This window comes from Melitaea cinxia, chromosome 19 (genome assembly GCF_905220565.1).
Source record: "Melitaea cinxia chromosome 19, ilMelCinx1.1, whole genome shotgun sequence".
Taxonomy (NCBI): Eukaryota; Metazoa; Arthropoda; class Insecta; order Lepidoptera; family Nymphalidae; genus Melitaea; species Melitaea cinxia.
This window is the reverse complement of record NC_059412.1, coordinates 15,540,882-15,558,402: the sequence shown is the minus strand read 5'-3', so window position 1 is coordinate 15,558,402 and position 17,521 is coordinate 15,540,882. Positions and strand designations below refer to the sequence as shown.

Here is a 17,521-nt window from a genome sequence, read left to right as displayed (position 1 = left end):
CTTCCTTTATCTCGTCATCCATTGCCTTTTGAACTTTTTGGTTAGCTTTTGTCGCTAACCAATCCAACCACGCTTTCTTCTTTTCTTGCACAGCCTTTTGTACATCTTTATCCATCCACACATTATAGTTCTTTCTTCCTTTTCTTCTTTTAGCTACCCCGCATACCTCAATAGCAACATTTACAACCTCTTTCTTAAATTTATCCCACAAATCTTCAATCACACCTATCTCTTCTATGCCTTTAAAACTTTCTTTCAGTTTCTCTACATACTCGTCTTTCTTTTTCTTTTCTTGTAGGTTTTCCACTTTCACTCTGTCCAAAACACTCGTAGGCTCGGCCCTTTGATGTCACCACCGTTTAAAGAGGCCACGCATTCGGGCTACGACCAGGAAGTGGTCTGTGTCGAGGCCTACACCGCGGTATGCCTGAGCGTTTAACACTTTCTTCCTCAGTCTTTCATCCACTATTCCAGAATCAATCATACTTTTAGACTCACCCTCGTCTCTTGTATACAAATGGATCTTTTTGTGGTCAAACATTGTGTTGGCCACGCAAAGATTCCATTCCGTATAAGCGTGTGAAATTTCATACTCATCAGTCCGGGCAATTTTTGTAAAAAGGGGTACAAAGTTTTTGCTTCATGGAATAATATATAGATTATCTTGACAGCTTAGGCCTTTATTTACATTTATGCTTCAACCTGTAATATTCCATTGCGGGTCATAGGCCTCTTTCACCATGTAAGAGAAAGATTAGAGCTTTATATACCACACTGCTCCAATGCGGGTTGGCGAATATATTCTCTACTATGAGTAACGATGGCTATCAGGTTTACATGATAACAACCGGGACCAACTGCTTAACGTGCTCTCTCCGAGGCACGGTGGGGAGACCCACAAGGACTGCACAAATACCCAGACCACGGCAAACATCTGTATGGCTATGGCCAATACAAAATATTGTAAAAAGGTAACTCTATTTTATACATAGCAATAATTTTTGTGTATTGTACAAGTATAGTAATCCTGTCAAAAATAGCTACGGAAGAATCGTAGGTAAAATTATGTCAATGTCAAATATGTCGGTCTTTTTCGTTGTGTAGATAAATATCACATTTAGTGTATTTATATAAATATAGATTGGAATAGAATTATTAGTAACTATTAGTAACTACGGAGTAGTTCTAGTCGTCTTTCCTCCAAGTGACAAAGCCTGCTTCAAAATTCCTCCAGCTGCGATAAACGAAGGATCTTCTCTCCGTACTGCTAATTGGTATGTATGCACTATTTATTGCATCACAAGTCACAACAGTAAACTTATCCCTTATCTAATACTGTTTGTTAATACACCCGTTCCTCTAAGAATGAACGTGGATGTTGTCTCGGTGTTTTTGTAAACGATGAGACTAGGCATATATAAATCTTTTGCGTGTACAATTAAGCCACCACTAAAAGATGTTACATGTGTTATTGCAACAATGCATATTGCTCGGAGGAAAATTTGAAGCACACTAACAGTGGACTACTCACACTACACTACTTCACTTCCACATTAAACTCTCCTCATTAAATAAACACTTCCAAGAAATGAATAGTAAAGAACTAAATATGCTCTGTTTCAAAAGTTTACTTCTTTATTTTTCTTTGCTTTTATAATCACTATTTTTAATAAGTATTTGAAATTGTTGCCATTGTTTGGAGCCTTAGAGATGTCATTCTAAATAGTTAATATAATGATGATGAAGCTTCTTTGTTCAATATTGTTATTGAAAATCTAGTAAATCTAGTACACATTGATGTTATTATTCAATAAATAGATTAATTTAATGAATATTAAAAACTTGGATATTTTTATTTTGTTTCAAAACATAATTAGGTAATTAAAAATATGTATTTATTTAGTTTTGAAGAAACAAACCTGTTTCATTTGCTATAGAACTAATCCAATACAATCAAACAAAATACACAAGTAGTTTAAAATTGTAATTCAAATTAATTAAGGAGGGTAGACTTGAAAATCACAAATTCAAACAGTGGGAGCACTGATATTGCTTCATGAACTTTAAGATGGAGCAGCTTGAACACTTCAAACCATGTCTTAATGGTTCCTTAATGTTAATGTGGATGGGTTTTTATAATTGTAACTAACATAAATGTTATATAATATAATATACCATAGCATGTTTTTTTTTTATACAACTATGTTGGCAAACAAGCATATGGCTTACCTGATGGTAAGTGATTACCGTAGCTTATAGACGTCTGCAACACCAGAAGCATCGCACACACATTGCCGACCCTATCCACTAAGAGGATGCATGGAGCATGTTAGTTAAAGAAAAAAGAAGTTTTTAAATTTATTGTTATTGCTTAAATTTAAATTAAATTTTTGTTTGAAAATGAGATTCCTTTATGTTCTTTTGTATATTTTACATTCATTGTTTAATAGTTCACTGTATGAGTGTTTTATAATGTTGTTTACATTTTGTAATTTACTTTTTATCACTTGCATCTACTTGGTAAATATTATGTTTGTGTAATGCATGTACTTGCACTGAGTGCACTCATGACTGTGGCACTTGCAATAGTGCTCAAATCTTGGTGCTCCAAAGTGACCAAACAACAAATATACATTTCTTCATTCATACAAGTGAAACTTAGTAAGAATCGTTGTGATTTGAAACTCAACGATATCAAATTGCGTCACGATAAAGAAACAAAGACATACACGTATAGAAGAGAATGAGTTAGAATACAATATTGCTTGAAACGCGTAGGCACCCGCAGCAATCTGCACTTTACAACAAATGTTTATAGATTGTGGCAATATTCTGTATGTATTCCTTTAATTGCTTGTCAAGTATAGACTTGACTGGCCGCATCTCGCAGTTCTACCCGCATTAAGTCGTATATGTCGATATTAATTTAGCTCGTATGTTGTTCTGGATCTCCAGCTAATTGCTCACCGCGTGTAGTTGCAGTGACTTTAGTGTTTGCGTGAAAGACTAACAGCCATCCATCCTTACAAACTGTCGTATCTGTAATAGCGCTAGCTGCGCTTAGCAGTTTCAGCCGCGTAATCTCCGATTCCGTGGTAATGTCGGGATAATAATTGTGTTTGCTGGCAAACGAAAAAAACCGACTTCAATTACATACACAAGTAATACAACGTAATTATATATGATTTTCGATGGACCCCGTCGTTTTCTCTGGGATCTCATCATCAGATTCTGGTTTCCTTATTATGGTACCGCCCTTGGGATATATCCTTTCCAACAAAAAAAGAATTATCAAAATCGGTTCTTAAACGACGAAATTATCCTCGAACATACATTAAATATATATACGGTCGAATTGAGTAACCTCCTCCTTTTTTGAAGTCGGTTAAAAAGTTGCTAATTTGTTATTCTAGATCTCCAGCTATTTACCTACAGTTTCATTAAATTCGGTCCAGTAGTTTTTGCTTGAAAGAGTAAAAAAACTGAGAGTAGCAACCTTTTGCATTTATAATATTATATTAGTAAATAGAATGTTTTCGTACTTATTATAACAACACGAGTAGGACATTTAATACAATAACAAAGAATCTATGACAAAAGAACCCGAAGAAACTGCCGCCAGCTACTCTGGCTGAGCGACAGAGCCCCGACGTTCGTTGTTGAATAGTTCGAAAAGCGCTCATCGAATTTTTTTGAACTTTTCATAAAAAATAAAAATTAAAATATTTAGAGTAAGCCATACTTAAAGTAAATCATCGTCAATAACGAAGTTTCATTTGGTCGAAATCAGGCGCGAGCCAGCCTCGGCTTGTCCTGAGCCGGCCACGGAGGGGGAATCGGTCTGCTTTGTACTGATTAGTATTTATTCGTCGTACTTTACATAAACATATTTTTTACTTTCACTGATTGCTCTAATTTCCCAACAATGATGTGCCCATAATTTTGGAACTTGTGATTAATGACAAAATGTGGACTTTTCCTATTGAAAACTTCAAAAAAAAAAAAATAATTTTTTACTCGAGTTTAAAAATATACCTAACATATGTGCAGTTTCAGGGCTTCGTAGCTGCCGCCGTACATGCTGTATCCGTTAGACGGACCCTTGGGTTAGCGCTCCTCCTCCTCCCCCTCGCGTGTAAGCAATTAAGCACGTGTTCTTGTAAAAAAATATTCTTAACAAAAACAAACTATATATTAAAACTTTATTCACGTAAGGACTTCTTTATTTATTTACTAGCTGTGCCCGTGACTTCGTTCGCGTGGAATTTAACAAAAAAGTTATTGTTCAGTTCGTAGAGTTATAAAATAAATAAACTTCTGAAATAAAAATAACCTTAGTTACTCCTTATTACATCAGCTATCTGCCAGTGAAAGTCCCGTCAAAATCGGTCCAGCCGTTTAAGACATTACCGGAACAAACAGACAGACAGACACAAATTTTAAAAAATGTTATTTTGGTATATGTACCGTGTATAGATACATATGCAATTAGTAATAATTGTGTTTGCTCACAAACGAAAAAAAAACCGACTTCAATTTCATCGACGAGTAATACAACGTAGATCGACGAAAAAATAGTCAAGTAACTACGCGTTATCAAAGATAACTCAAAAAGTAGTTATCAGATCTCAATAAAATTTATATGTGACCACATGATAAACATCAGCTTTCGATTAAATTAAAAATTATCAAAATCGATACACTCAGTAAAAAGTTATTGCGGATTTTCAAGAGTTTTCCTCGATTTCTCTGGGATCCCATCATCAGATCCTGGTTTCCTTATCATGGTACCATACTAGTGATATCCCCTTTCCAACAAAAAAAGAATTATCAAAATCGGTAAATCCAGTAGAAAGTTATGCGGTATAATACAACGTAGGTCGACGAAAAAAGCGTCAAGTAAAAACGCATTATTAGATAGATATAACTCGAAAAGTAGTTGCTAGATCTCAAATAAATTTAAATGGGACCAATTGACACACACCACCTTTCGATTAAAACAAAATTTGTCGAAATCGGTCTACCCGGTCAAAAGTTCTGATGTAACATACATAAAAAAAAAATACAGTCGAATTGAGAACCTCCTCCTTTTTTGAAAGTCGGTTAAAAAGCGTTTATTTTAATATTACAAACAGACACTCCAATTTTATTTATTTGTATTGATAAACATCAACCTAGCTCGCAGCTGTAGGTTGCAGTAACTACGAAATCTGCCGAGGTTGTCCTCGCCCCGACCTGTCGTAGAAACTGTGCGTCTTGGAAAATAAAACCACCCGAGTGTCTTTTATAAATAAATAAAATAAATAAATATCTACACAATTACACACACGATCGTCTGTTCCTAAATTAATTATTGTTTTATGTTTGTGATATGTGCATGGATTTTGTTTATTTATTTATTGAAGAGGCCCGATGATATTTTCTCTGTGCGTCGATGGCCGAATCTGAATGGATGTACCGTCGCATTGCATCTCCGACGAGGAAGACTATTTAGGGAAACGCCAACGCTCATTAGTAGATAGTAATTCGACGGTAGTCAATCTCTGTAGTTCATCCGTCCATTACGCGTCGCAGGTGGTCGGAGATGTTGGCCGCCGCGGTCGAGACGGGCGAAGTGTTCGCGCTGCTGGAGGCGCGCGACACGCTCGACAACTTCGCCGTGCTGTACAACAGCGTCCGCGAACCCTGGCTCACGCGCGCGCTGCTCATGTACCACGCGCGCACCGGTTCGGCGCGCGCGCTCGACCTGCTGGCGCGCGCGCCCGACGCGCACGCGCTGCACCTGCTGGACGCGCTGCTGGAGCAGCTGCGCGGCGAGCGCGCCGCGCGCCGCCACGCCCTGGCCGCGCTGGCGCCGCTCGTGGCGCGCCGCCCGCCCTGGCTGCACCGCCTGCCCACCTCGCTGGCGCGCGACCTGCTGCGCGCGGCCCGCCAGGAGCGCGAGGCGCTGCCGCTGCTGCACGCGCTGCTGGCGCTGGCCGCGCTCGTGCCCGCCGTGCCCGCGCTGGCGGCGCCGCACTGGCCCGACCTGGCCGAGGCGCTGCTGCGGCCCGCCGCGCTCGAGCCGCCGCCGCCGCCCGCCGCCCGAGACCACCTGCAGCTGGCGCAGCTGGCCCTGTTCCACGCGCTGTACGCCACGCACCCCTGCACGCTGCTGGAGACGCTGCGCGCCGAGTGCGCCGCGCCCGGCAAGCGCGAGGTGTGGGAGCGCGGCCTGGCGCCGCTGCTGCGCTCCGTGCGCCTGCACCCCGCGCTCGTGACGGGCTCGCGCCTGCGCGAGGCGGACGCGGCGCGCTGGGCGCACGTCGAGATCCACGACGTGCTGGCCGAGACGCGCCGGCTGTCCATGCGCGTGCGCGACCGGCCCGACGAGCGCGCCCCGCCGGGCCCCGCGCACCCCGGGCCCGCCCCGCCCGCGTCCCCGGCGCCCGGCAGCGGCGCGCACGCCACGCGCGCCGCCGCGGCGCTGCGGCCCGGCGCCGAGCCGTGGTTCGCGCTCGAGAACCGCTGCGGGGCCGACTCCGCGCCCAACACGCCGCTCCCGGCCGACGTCGACGCCGCGGAGCCCCCGGAGGCCGCCATCGAGGCCACCCCGGAGAACACGCCGGCGAAGGAGACCCGGGCGCAGTTCCGATTTCCGACGGAGTCCGCCGCGGTCCGCGCGATCGGCCGCCGCTCCCAGCCGCCCTCGCCGCTGCGCAAGGAGACCTCCCCGCCCGCCGTAGTCGGGGGCGCCTCCGAGGGATACGCGGGGCGCCTCGCGCGCGTGGCTCTCGAGAGGCGCGCCGCGGAGTCGCCGGTGCCGTTCGGCGGCGGCCCGCCCCCCGCCGGGGCGGTGGCGCGCCCGCAGCCCAGCCGCGCCGCGCCGGCCGCCGACTGCGAGCCGCTCAACGTCGTGGGGACCAGCACCGAGGACCGCGAGGTGCGCGAGCTCACGGAGCGCGCGCGGCCCGAGCGCGCCTGGCCCTCCGCGCCCACGCGCGCCCCCGTGATGCGCGACCCGCGCGCCCGCGAGCGCGGGGCGGGCGGCGCGCGCGGGGCGGGGGCGGGGGCGGGCGGGGCGCCCGCGCGCCGCGCCGCGTCGTGCAGCGCGCGCGGGCGCGGCGCGCGCACGGCCGACGCCGCCGTGCAGACGCTCGACGTGTGGCCCGCGCCCTACGAGTTCCTCATCGCCGATTTCTACCGCAGTCTGCCCTCCGAGGAACGCAAACAGGTCGGTCAAGTACGAGTATGAAGTTGAATTATTTGCGAGTTTAATTAAATTAATCGTGAGCTTTCGTAGTAACTAAAGTATAAATTGTCGTCCTACGAGTTCCATTCGTGTTTTCGTTTATGCTTTCATAAATTTTATTCACTGAATTGTCGGTTCTAATGACGAGTTGAATTGTTGGAACTAAAGCTTTATTTACCTGAGTATAAGTGAATGAACAGCATAGAGCGATAAAATAGGCCATGTTCTTTACCTATATTTTAAATTATCACAAATTATAACCTGTTAAATAAAGTTACCGTAAAGCGATTTGTTTTTAATTTGTTTTTTGTTATTGTTTTTTTTTTTTCTTTTTTTAATGTTAAGCGCAAAAAAAATCCTTACAAATATTGCAAATGTCAATCTCTTATGGTAAAGTCCCGAGTAGAAATTTTTTCGTGTTCCTTAGAAGGACCGGACCGGGCATGCCTGATCTGGACCGGATAAGGTATGTAACGCAGATGATTTGTCTGGACCTGATCAGGATGAGGTGAGATTTCCTGATCGGCTCCACATCAGAAAATCTCATCTCATCCTGATCAGCCAGCTCGGTCCGGTTCTTTTAAAAACACGAATGTATATTCTTAAAATAAAAATAATAATAATAAAAAGCGAATTGATATTATACATAATTATATTACTTATCATAATTATTTTGACATTTATTTCCGTTTATTTTTTCCAATGTATTATTTATTTATGTTTTTACTTTAAATATCAATTATTTTTATTCATTTTTTTATTATTAATTAACTATTGTTATTAACTAAATTTTATTTATTAACTTCTAATAAATTAACCACTTATTAACTACTTCCTGCTTGTTTAAGATCATTTTATAAAGCTAATTTTGTATAATTTTTTTTCTATTCATTAAAAGAGGGCGTTACTTGTGAAGTAAATTAAGTTATAAGTTTGATATATTGTTAATTTACATAATTTTATTATTTACTACAAGATGGCGTTAGTAGTAGAATAAATCGCGCTATCATTTGTTTTATATTATACCATATGAAGAAACGAAAATTTGTTTTGGGAGAGATCAGGCCAGGTGAAAGGTCAAGGGTGACAATTAGGCCTTAACCGTTGACTCTTAGTTAAATTAGTTCAATAAATCTCGTATTAACCAAAGTTCAAGCCCGGTAGTTTTATTTAAAAAGTGAAATCAGTGCATCGCTACCGGGCCCCTTAATCATTGGTCCTTCGAGCCGGATAATATCGGGATTTTTGAGTTCAACGGTTCGGCCGTTACATGTACCTGCAGTGGATCGCTGCAATAAAGGGTACATGCCAGTCACCTAAGAAGCGGTGACAAAGCAGAAGCAGAAGCAACAGCAAAGTAGCCCAGCATTGGTGGGCGGACGCAGCAACCCAACGGCGGACTCGTGCAACTGGCCACCAGAGGGCGCCACAAGCAGATCATCATATTGAGTTTGTGTGAAGTGCAATTTTGTGAGTACATTATTTTGAATTATTTAACTATTGTTTGGAAGTTAATTTGTCAAGCTAAATTGAACTTAATTTATATGAAGATTTCAACTTTAAAAAATTCGAAGAAATTTGGACTTATATATTTGTGATCATTCTTAGACTTAGAAAATTATTGTTTTAATTTAAAATTAACTTAGTAACTGTGCATGTTAATTAAGGACTTAGAATATTTTATAAAAAACGGGGGAACGAGAAGTCTATGTCCGATTTCCGTCAAACTTTAATGTGTCTAAAATACTTGTAAAATTTTAAACATTTTTTGAGACTTAGAAAATTTTATGATATTTCATTTCATTTAACTTGTAATATTTATACTAACTACAATCGGGTCTTGCTTTATAAATTGTTTAATAACTTAGTGTTTTTCTTTTTATATCAATATTTACTTTGAGATATTAGTTTTTTTTTGTAATATTAATTGAAATAAAAATATATTATAAGTCATTATAAAAATGGACGGATTGCTTAATGTTTTAAAGGATTTACAAAATGTTATAACTAGAGGATTGACTAACTTTAAAAAATGTAATAAAGACAAATTAACGGTCGAATATATAGAAGCAAGACAAGAATTACTAGAGAAAGATTGGTCTTTATTTAAAGATACTAATACTAAAATATATGAAAAGTTTAAAATAGAGGATATAGGTCAAAAAGTTGTTGATATTTATGATGGGGTGGAGGACACTTATATAATGTATAAAAGCCTTATGAAAACAACACTTAACAAAATTCGTGTGAGCAAGTGTTCTGTATAAGATGATAGTAATTCTAGTTCAACTAAGTCACCTAATTCTTTTGTTAAGTTGCCAAAAATCGCTATACCAATATTTTCTGGCAAATATGGTGAATGGACTACGTTTCATGATCTTTTCATATCATTAGTTCACAAAAATGAGCCTCTTGATAATGTACAAAAGCTCCACTATCTAAAAAGTCACCTGTCTGGTGAAGCTGAACAGCTTATTCGCCACACTCCAATAACTGATGCTAATTACAGTGAGTGTTGGGCACTGTTAGAAAAACGTTATAATAATAAAAAATATTTAAGTAATTGTATTTTAAAAAGATTGTTTGGTCAAAAACGCATACATACGGAATCAGCAATGTCGTTGAAAGAATTGCTCGACACCACATGTGATTGTTTAAATGCACTTAAAAATCTAAATATAAATGTGAAAAAATATAAACGTTTTAGAGCTTTAGAGTTTATGGAGCCAAAAAATGTCACTGTTCATCGGGCCAATAAGAGTGCTGATGGTTCTCATAGTTCAAAGTCAATGTTAGCCACGAGTTCACCTATGCGCTGTGAGTACTGTTCAGAGTTCCACAAGCTTTGCTTTTGTAAAAGGTTCGCTAAAGAGCCAATTGAAACAAGACGTAATTTTGTTAAGAACAATAGTATTTGTTTTAACTGTTTGGGTAGTAATCATAGCGTGTATAATTGTAAAAGGGACGCGACTTGCAGAGTTTGTAAGAAGCGTCACCATTCTCTACTTCATATAGATCATGAGGCAAACCAATCCAGTTCGGCACAACAATCTAGCCCTTCAACTAATTCACCACCAATAGTTTCTTGCTTGTCTACGGGAGAGGTGACTCGTCCCAGTCAGGTTTTATTAGCCACTGCATTAGTAAAGATCGAGTCTAGGACTGGTGAATATTATTCCGCCCGTGCCTTGCTTGATCCGGGTTCGCAGGCTTGCTTTGTAACAGAGGCCACTGTGCAGTGTCTGAGACTGAAAAAGATTCCTATACAAGGTCTTATTTCGGGTCTTGGAAAGGATGAGTCAACCGTGGTAAAGCATATGGTGTATTTGACTATACAGTCCCGAATAGACCCCGAATTTGTAATTAAAGTGAAGGCGTATGTATTAAAGAGAATAACATCTTACTTACCTGAGCGCAGCATCGAAACCACACTGAATTGGTTAGATACAACGAAAGTATTTCTTGCAGATCCTGGGTTTAAGAACTCTAATAAAATCGATATATTGTTGGGGGCGGACGCCTATAGTTACATCATAAAAAATGGCATTATTAAAAATCCTTATGGTAATTTGATTGCACAGAATACTACTTTAGGGTGGGTTTTATCAGGAACAATTACTACAGGAAATATGGAAAGGTCACAAAAAATAAATGTAATGCATGTACAAGTAAATGAAGATGATATCCTCAAGAAATTTTGGGAAATAGAAGAGCAAAGTGGTCAAAAGAAAATACTCACACCTGAAGAGAAAAAATGTGAAGAATTTTATAATTCTACAACAAGGAGAGATGAAAGCGGAAGATATATTGTTCGGTTACCTTTTAAAGAAGTAGATCTATCTTGCAAGTCTGGAAATTCACGTGCTATAGCTGAAAAAAGATTAATCTCATTAGAAAGAAAATTAAGAAATGATAAGGACTTAAAGGAAAAGTACAGTGAAGTAATACATGAATATCGAGAATTAGGACATATGAGACTTGTCGAAGCGAATGATTTGAATAAAGAAGCAGCTGTCTACTTACCTCACCATGCAGTGGTAAGGGACGATAAAGCTACCACAAAGGTTCGGGTTGTGTTTAATGCTTCACAAAAGAACAGTAACGGAGTCTCACTGAATGACACTCTTATGGTTGGACCGACACTTCAAGCTGACTTAAGACACACTGTATTAAGATGGAGGGTGTATTCCATAGCTCTAGTTGCAGATATTATCAAAATGTATCGTCAAATCAAGGTAGCTGAAACGGATGTCATGTTTCAACGTGTACTTTGGCGAGACGAGCCTGAAAAGGAAATAAGGGACTATGAATTGACAACGGTCACCTTTGGAACAGCTTCTGCGCCTTACCAAGCAGTTCGTACACTTCATCAGGTGGCTTTGGATGAAGGTGAAAATTACCCACTTGCAAAGGACAAAGTTCTCAGTTGTTTTTATATGGATGATTTAATGACAGGATGTTACACCGTAGATACGGCAATAGAAATATATAAGCAAGTGACAGGGCTATTAGGAAAAGGTGGATTCGAATTGCAGAAATGGAATAGTAACAATCAAGAAATAATAGACAAAATAAAATCAATGGAATGCAGTATAGGACAAATAAATAAATATAGAACAAATATAGATATTCATAAGGACATAGATATAAAAGAACACTCAAAAGTAAATAAAATAGACAGTGAAGAAAAAGGAGTAGAAATAAAAATGGATAATATAATGAAAATCTTAGGACTTACCTGGAATCGCAAGGATGACACTTTCCAGTACACCGTGAATCTTCCTCCACCGACGACTGCACCTGTAACCAAAAGATCTATAATTTCAAACATAGCTCGATTGTTCGATCCTTTAGGCTGGTTAGCTCCAAGTGTGATACTAGCAAAGGCGTTCATCCAAAAATTGTGGCTTGCAGGTGTGGATTGGGATGAAAAACTGTCAACAGAATTGGTTGAAGAATGGAATATATATCGTAAGGAGCTATCACTACTTACTTGTATAAGGATACCTCGTTGGCTTGGTACGAAATTGAATGATGAGTTGGAGCTTCATGGGTTTAGTGATGCATCTAAAACAGCTTACTCAGCGGTAAGTTATTTGAGGATCATGGATCACAGAGGCGAAGTACATGTATCACTACTAGTTGCAAAAACCAGAGTAGCACCTGTAAAACAAGTGAGTATTCCTCGCTTGGAGTTGTGTGGCGCAGTTCTATTGGCAAAACTGTTAAATGAAACAGCTGAAGTCCTGAAAATACCTAAAGATAACATCAGAGCATGGACAGATTCTACAGTCGTGCTAGCCTGGATAAATAGCCACCCAAGTAGATGGAAGACCTTTGTGGCCAATCGAACATCTGAAATTTTAAATAATATAAAAGCATCTCAATGGTTTCACGTTTCCACCAAGAATAACCCAGCGGACATTGCATCAAGGGGAATACTACCAAGTTCATTACTTACCTGTGATTTATGGTTTCGTGGACCGGCATTCTTAAAAGCGACTGAATTAGACTACAGTAGACCAACTTATAGGACTGAAGTTAATGTAGACATGGAGGAGTCAGTGAAGACTCATGTAGGCTTAGTTCCTGAAAGCGGATTATTTGAACGATTTTCGACGTTAACGAAATTACTCAGAACAATCGCATACTGTCGAAGATTTCTAAAACAGAACAAAATATATCACGGACTATATTTGCAAAAGGTAGAGTTAGACGGTGCGTTAGAATGCTGTATAAGACAAACACAAAAGGAAATATATACAAAAGAATATACAGAATTAAAGGATAAAGGATATTTACAATTAAAATCAAGTTCATTAAAATCATTATGTCCATATCTTGATGCTAAGGGCATTATCAGAGTTGCAGGTAGACTAGAGAAATCACAGTTGAGTGAACAAATGAAACATCCAATACTTCTGCCGCACTCTAGTCATTTAACTTGTCTTATCATTGATGATGCTCATAAGAAAACATTGCACGGAGGTCTGCAATTAATGATAAATTATTTGAGAACAGCTTACTGGATTAGAGGGGTCAGGAATCTAGTTAAATATCAAGTTCATAAGTGTGTTAAGTGTGCTAGGCAGAGAGCTAAAATTCAAAAGCAATTTATGGGATCATTACCAGCTGTTCGATGCACTCCAGCACGACCGTTTTTGCATAGTGGAGTGGATTATGCGGGACCCATAAATATTAGGACAACGAAAGGTCGTGGTCACCGGTCTTATAAGGGGTACATTTGCCTGTTTGTATGCATGGTCACTCGTGCGCTGCATTTAGAAGCAGTGAGTGATATGAGTACGCAGTCATTTTTGGCTGCATTTAGAAGATTCGTGTCACGGCGAGGCCACTGTGCCAAGCTATGGAGTGACAATAGTACAACGTTTGTGGGTGCCTCTAGGGAATTACAGGACTTAGTTTCGATTCAACCATCAATAGCAGAACACTTGGGAGCTAACGGAACTGAGTGGCACTTTATTCCTCCTCATAGTCCTAATTTTGGTGGTCTTTGGGAAGCAGGAGTAAAGTCTACGAAATTTCATGTAAAACGGGTGATTGGTGATGCTACTCTCACGTTTGAAGAGATCACCACACTTCTTAGTCAAGTAGAAGCTTGCTTGAACTCGCGACCCATAAGCATTATTCATGTGGATGAGCCCGGTGAACCGTTACCTTTAACACCTGGACATTTTCTAATAGGGGAACCCTTAGTTAGCGTACCAGATAATCAACATGAAAGTCCAAATTTAAGTTTATTATCGCGTTGGCAATTTGTTCAGGGGATGGTACAGTCGTTTTGGAAGCGTTGGTATAATGAATACCTCTCAAATTTAATGAATCGGTATAAATGGTCTTATATGGTTCCCGAACCTAAAATTGGAGATATTGTCTTGATAAAAGAAGATGATTTGCCACCTAGTCGTTGGTTGTTGGGTTGCATCTTGGAAAAACATCCAGGTGATGATGGCATAACTCGTGTAGTCACATTGCGCACAAAATCATCTACTATTAAAAGACCAACATCAAAAATTTGTATTTTACCTGTAGCAGAATAGCATAGTTTTATCAATTGTTTATAATTACATCTTATTGTGTTATTTTAAGTTAAGTAAACCATTGTCATAGTAGTTATACCTAGTTTATTAAGCATAAATTTAAGGTTCAATTCATCTTTATATTGTAATAACAATGTGATATTGTTATTATTAATAGCTCTAATTATTGTATGCTATATTTAAATCCAAATCTTATATTTAAAGGATTTGATAGATTTTTAGTTTTATATAAGTTCTGAATTATTTTAAATTTTGTTATACTAGTAACAGTTGATGCAGTTCAAGTTCAAATATTTTCATTTATTTAAATTTCGTTTCTTTGATTTATTATTGTATAAAGATTGTATTTTTTTTTCAAGATCAAACTTAAAGTAAGATCAAATAAGTTCTATATGTAGTGTAAGTCTTTTGTAACGTAGTACAACTTTTATCAAAATTTTGAAGGACGTCCCCTCAGTAACGTCCTTGGTGGGCGGTATGTTTAAGATCATTTTATAAAGCTAATTTTGTATAATTTTTTTTCTATTCATTAAAAGAGGGCGTTACTTGTGAAGTAAATTAAGTTATAAGTTTGATATATTGTTAATTTACATAATTTTATTATTTACTACAAGATGGCGTTAGTAGTAGAATAAATCGCGCTATCATTTGTTTTATATTATACCATATGAAGAAACGAAAATTTGTTTTGGGAGAGATCAGGCCAGGTGAAAGGTCAAGGGTGACAATTAGGCCTTAACCGTTGACTCTTAGTTAAATTAGTTCAATAAATCTCGTATTAACCAAAGTTCAAGCCCGGTAGTTTTATTTAAAAAGTGAAATCAGTGCATCGCTACCGGGCCCCTTAATCACTGCTACTAACAACTGCTCTACTGTGTAGTAATGGACTCCCTGCTAGACTGTCCTCATAACTGTATATATACTAAGTGCGCTTAAAAACATTGGTACACAGGCAGGCCCCATTTTGTTGTAAATTTTATTTTTTAACGTCTTTTAGCGACCATTTCACATAAACGAAATATAAATTTGTTGCCTTTTATGCTCGATGATCAATTAATATTTTTTTTTTTTTTTTTTCGTTATTCTGTACCTCTACTAATTCTTACCAAAGTATTTAATATATTACTAGGTTTTAAAATAATTTTAGCAACATGTAGCGTTAAATATTTGAACATAAAATGAATTTTATAATTATTCGTCTATGGCTTATTAATATTGTTCATTCATTTGCTCTTCTCTCGTTCCGACAATGTTTGTAAATTTTCAATATGTACCCGTTTTTATGTTTCCTTTTATTACATAACTAGGTCAACAAACAAACGTACGGCTCACCTAATGGTGAGCGATTACCGTAGCTTATAGACGCCCCGATTGCCTGCAGGAGCTCTGGTCACTTTACTCACCCAAAGGAACGTAACACTGCAAACACTATTATTTAGCTGTGATAATCTGAAGGTCACCGGTCACCAACCCGCCTGCCCAGCGTGGTGAATGGGCAAAACACATGAGTTTACGTTATTTTTGGCGTAAACTTGTGGAGGCCTATGTCCAGCAGTGGACTGTATCGGCTGTAATAATAAAAATAAAAAATCTAAAGGTCGAGGTACAACTCTAGTCGGTCTACTGCAGATCTTGTGCAGGAAATTTCCTTTTGCGGCTTACCTATATTTCTTATCATTAACAGCTATTCATATGAGGTATTGTTTTTAAATAAACTATTGCATTGTTTTTATTTTTTATTAGGTTCACAAATTGAATGATACAATATAAGAAAGTTTGTGTTTAACAATTTTAAAGGTGTACAATGTTCATTCTTATTACAGTGAACACAGCACAGCATGTAATTTTGACATGTTTAGCTTAAAGTAATCACAGAATATCACAAACTATTCAACCAATCATAAAATATAGATTTAAAAAAGATAAGATGAATAAATAATATCAGTCGCCATGTTTTTTCGTCGGTCGATGTTGCCACGTCACCCGACAGTGACATCTTAAAACGAAGTAAATTTAAATGTTTGAAGAGATCAAGAGAGCCAACTCTCTTTATATCCATTATCGTCGTGTCGAGTATTTTTATATTATAATAATTAGTATTCAGTCACAAATGAAAGATTCGGTCCTTCCAGTGTTTCGACGAGAAGGCGGACGACCCGACCCAGCCGTGCGAGCGGCTCGACCGCTACCTGACCGAGCTGTACTCCGGCCGCGTGGCCGCCGCGCCCGACGAGCTGGCCGAGCAGCTGGCGCTCGTGCACGCGCAGCTCATGTACGAGCGCTGGCGCCGCGAGGCGCACGCCGAGCGCAACCGGCGCCTGCTGGGCCGCTGCCGCGAGGCGCGCGCGCTCGAGCTGCAGAACGCGGCGCTGCGCGAGCGCCTGCGCGCCGCCCAGCTGGAGCGCGACCAGCTGCTGGCGCGCCGCGCGCCCGCCCCGCCGCCGCCCGCCGCCTCCGAGCGCGAGCTGCGCCTCGAGGCCGCGCTCGCCGAGGAGAGCGCCGCGCGCCTGCGCGCCGAGGCCGCGCTGCACGAGGCCGAGGCGCTGCGCGCCGCCGACGCCGCCGAGCTGCGGCGCACGCGCGGCGAGTCCTTCGAGGCGGCGCGCCACGTGGAGGCGCTGGCGCGCGCCGCGCTGGCCGCCGAGCGCCGCGCCGAGCACGTGCGCCGCCTGCGCCGCGAGCTGCTCGTGCTGGCCGAGCGCGAGGCGCGCCTGGGCGGCGCCGTGCGCGAGGCGCGCGCCGCCGCCGCGGGCGCCGAGGCCGAGCGCGCCGCCGCCGAGGAGCGCGCGCTGCGGGCGGCGCTGGCGCGCGCGGAGGCCGAGGCCGAGGGCGCCGCGGCGCGCGCCGACGCCGCCTCGCTGCGCGCGCACGAGCTGGAGGCGGCGCTGGGCGCGCGCGACGCGGCCGTGGCCGAGCTGCGGCGCGCGGCGCGCCAGGCCGCCGAGGAGCACGCGGCGCGCCTGGGCGCCGTGCAGGACAAGTGCGCGGCGCTGGCGCGGCTGGTGCGCGCCGTGGAGGGCCGGCGGCTGCAGTGGCGCGCCGGCGCGGCGGGGGCGGCGCCCGCGCCGGCGGCGGCCGGCCGCGCGGGGCCCCCGGCGCTGCAGGAGTGCAGCCGCGTGCGCGTGCTGCTGGAGCGCGACGACGCGGACGTGGCCGGCGCGGCGGACGCGGCCGACGGGACCGGCGCGGCCGGCGCCGACGCGGCGGAGCGCAGCTAATGCGGACGCGC

General features: G+C 42.0%; 1 protein-coding gene across 1 annotated transcript; it reads left to right on the top strand.

Moving 5' to 3' along the window:
* Window positions 1-346: 346 nt before the first annotated feature.
* Window positions 347-17,510, top strand: LOC123662822 (hamartin). The gene is made up of 4 exons (XM_045597617.1): window positions 347-421; window positions 1,141-1,274; window positions 5,575-7,213; window positions 16,440-17,510. The coding sequence occupies exons 1-4, from the start codon at window positions 347-349 to the stop codon at window positions 17,508-17,510; spliced, it is 2,919 nt and encodes a 972-aa protein (XP_045453573.1).
* The last annotated feature ends 11 nt before the right edge of the window (window positions 17,511-17,521 follow it).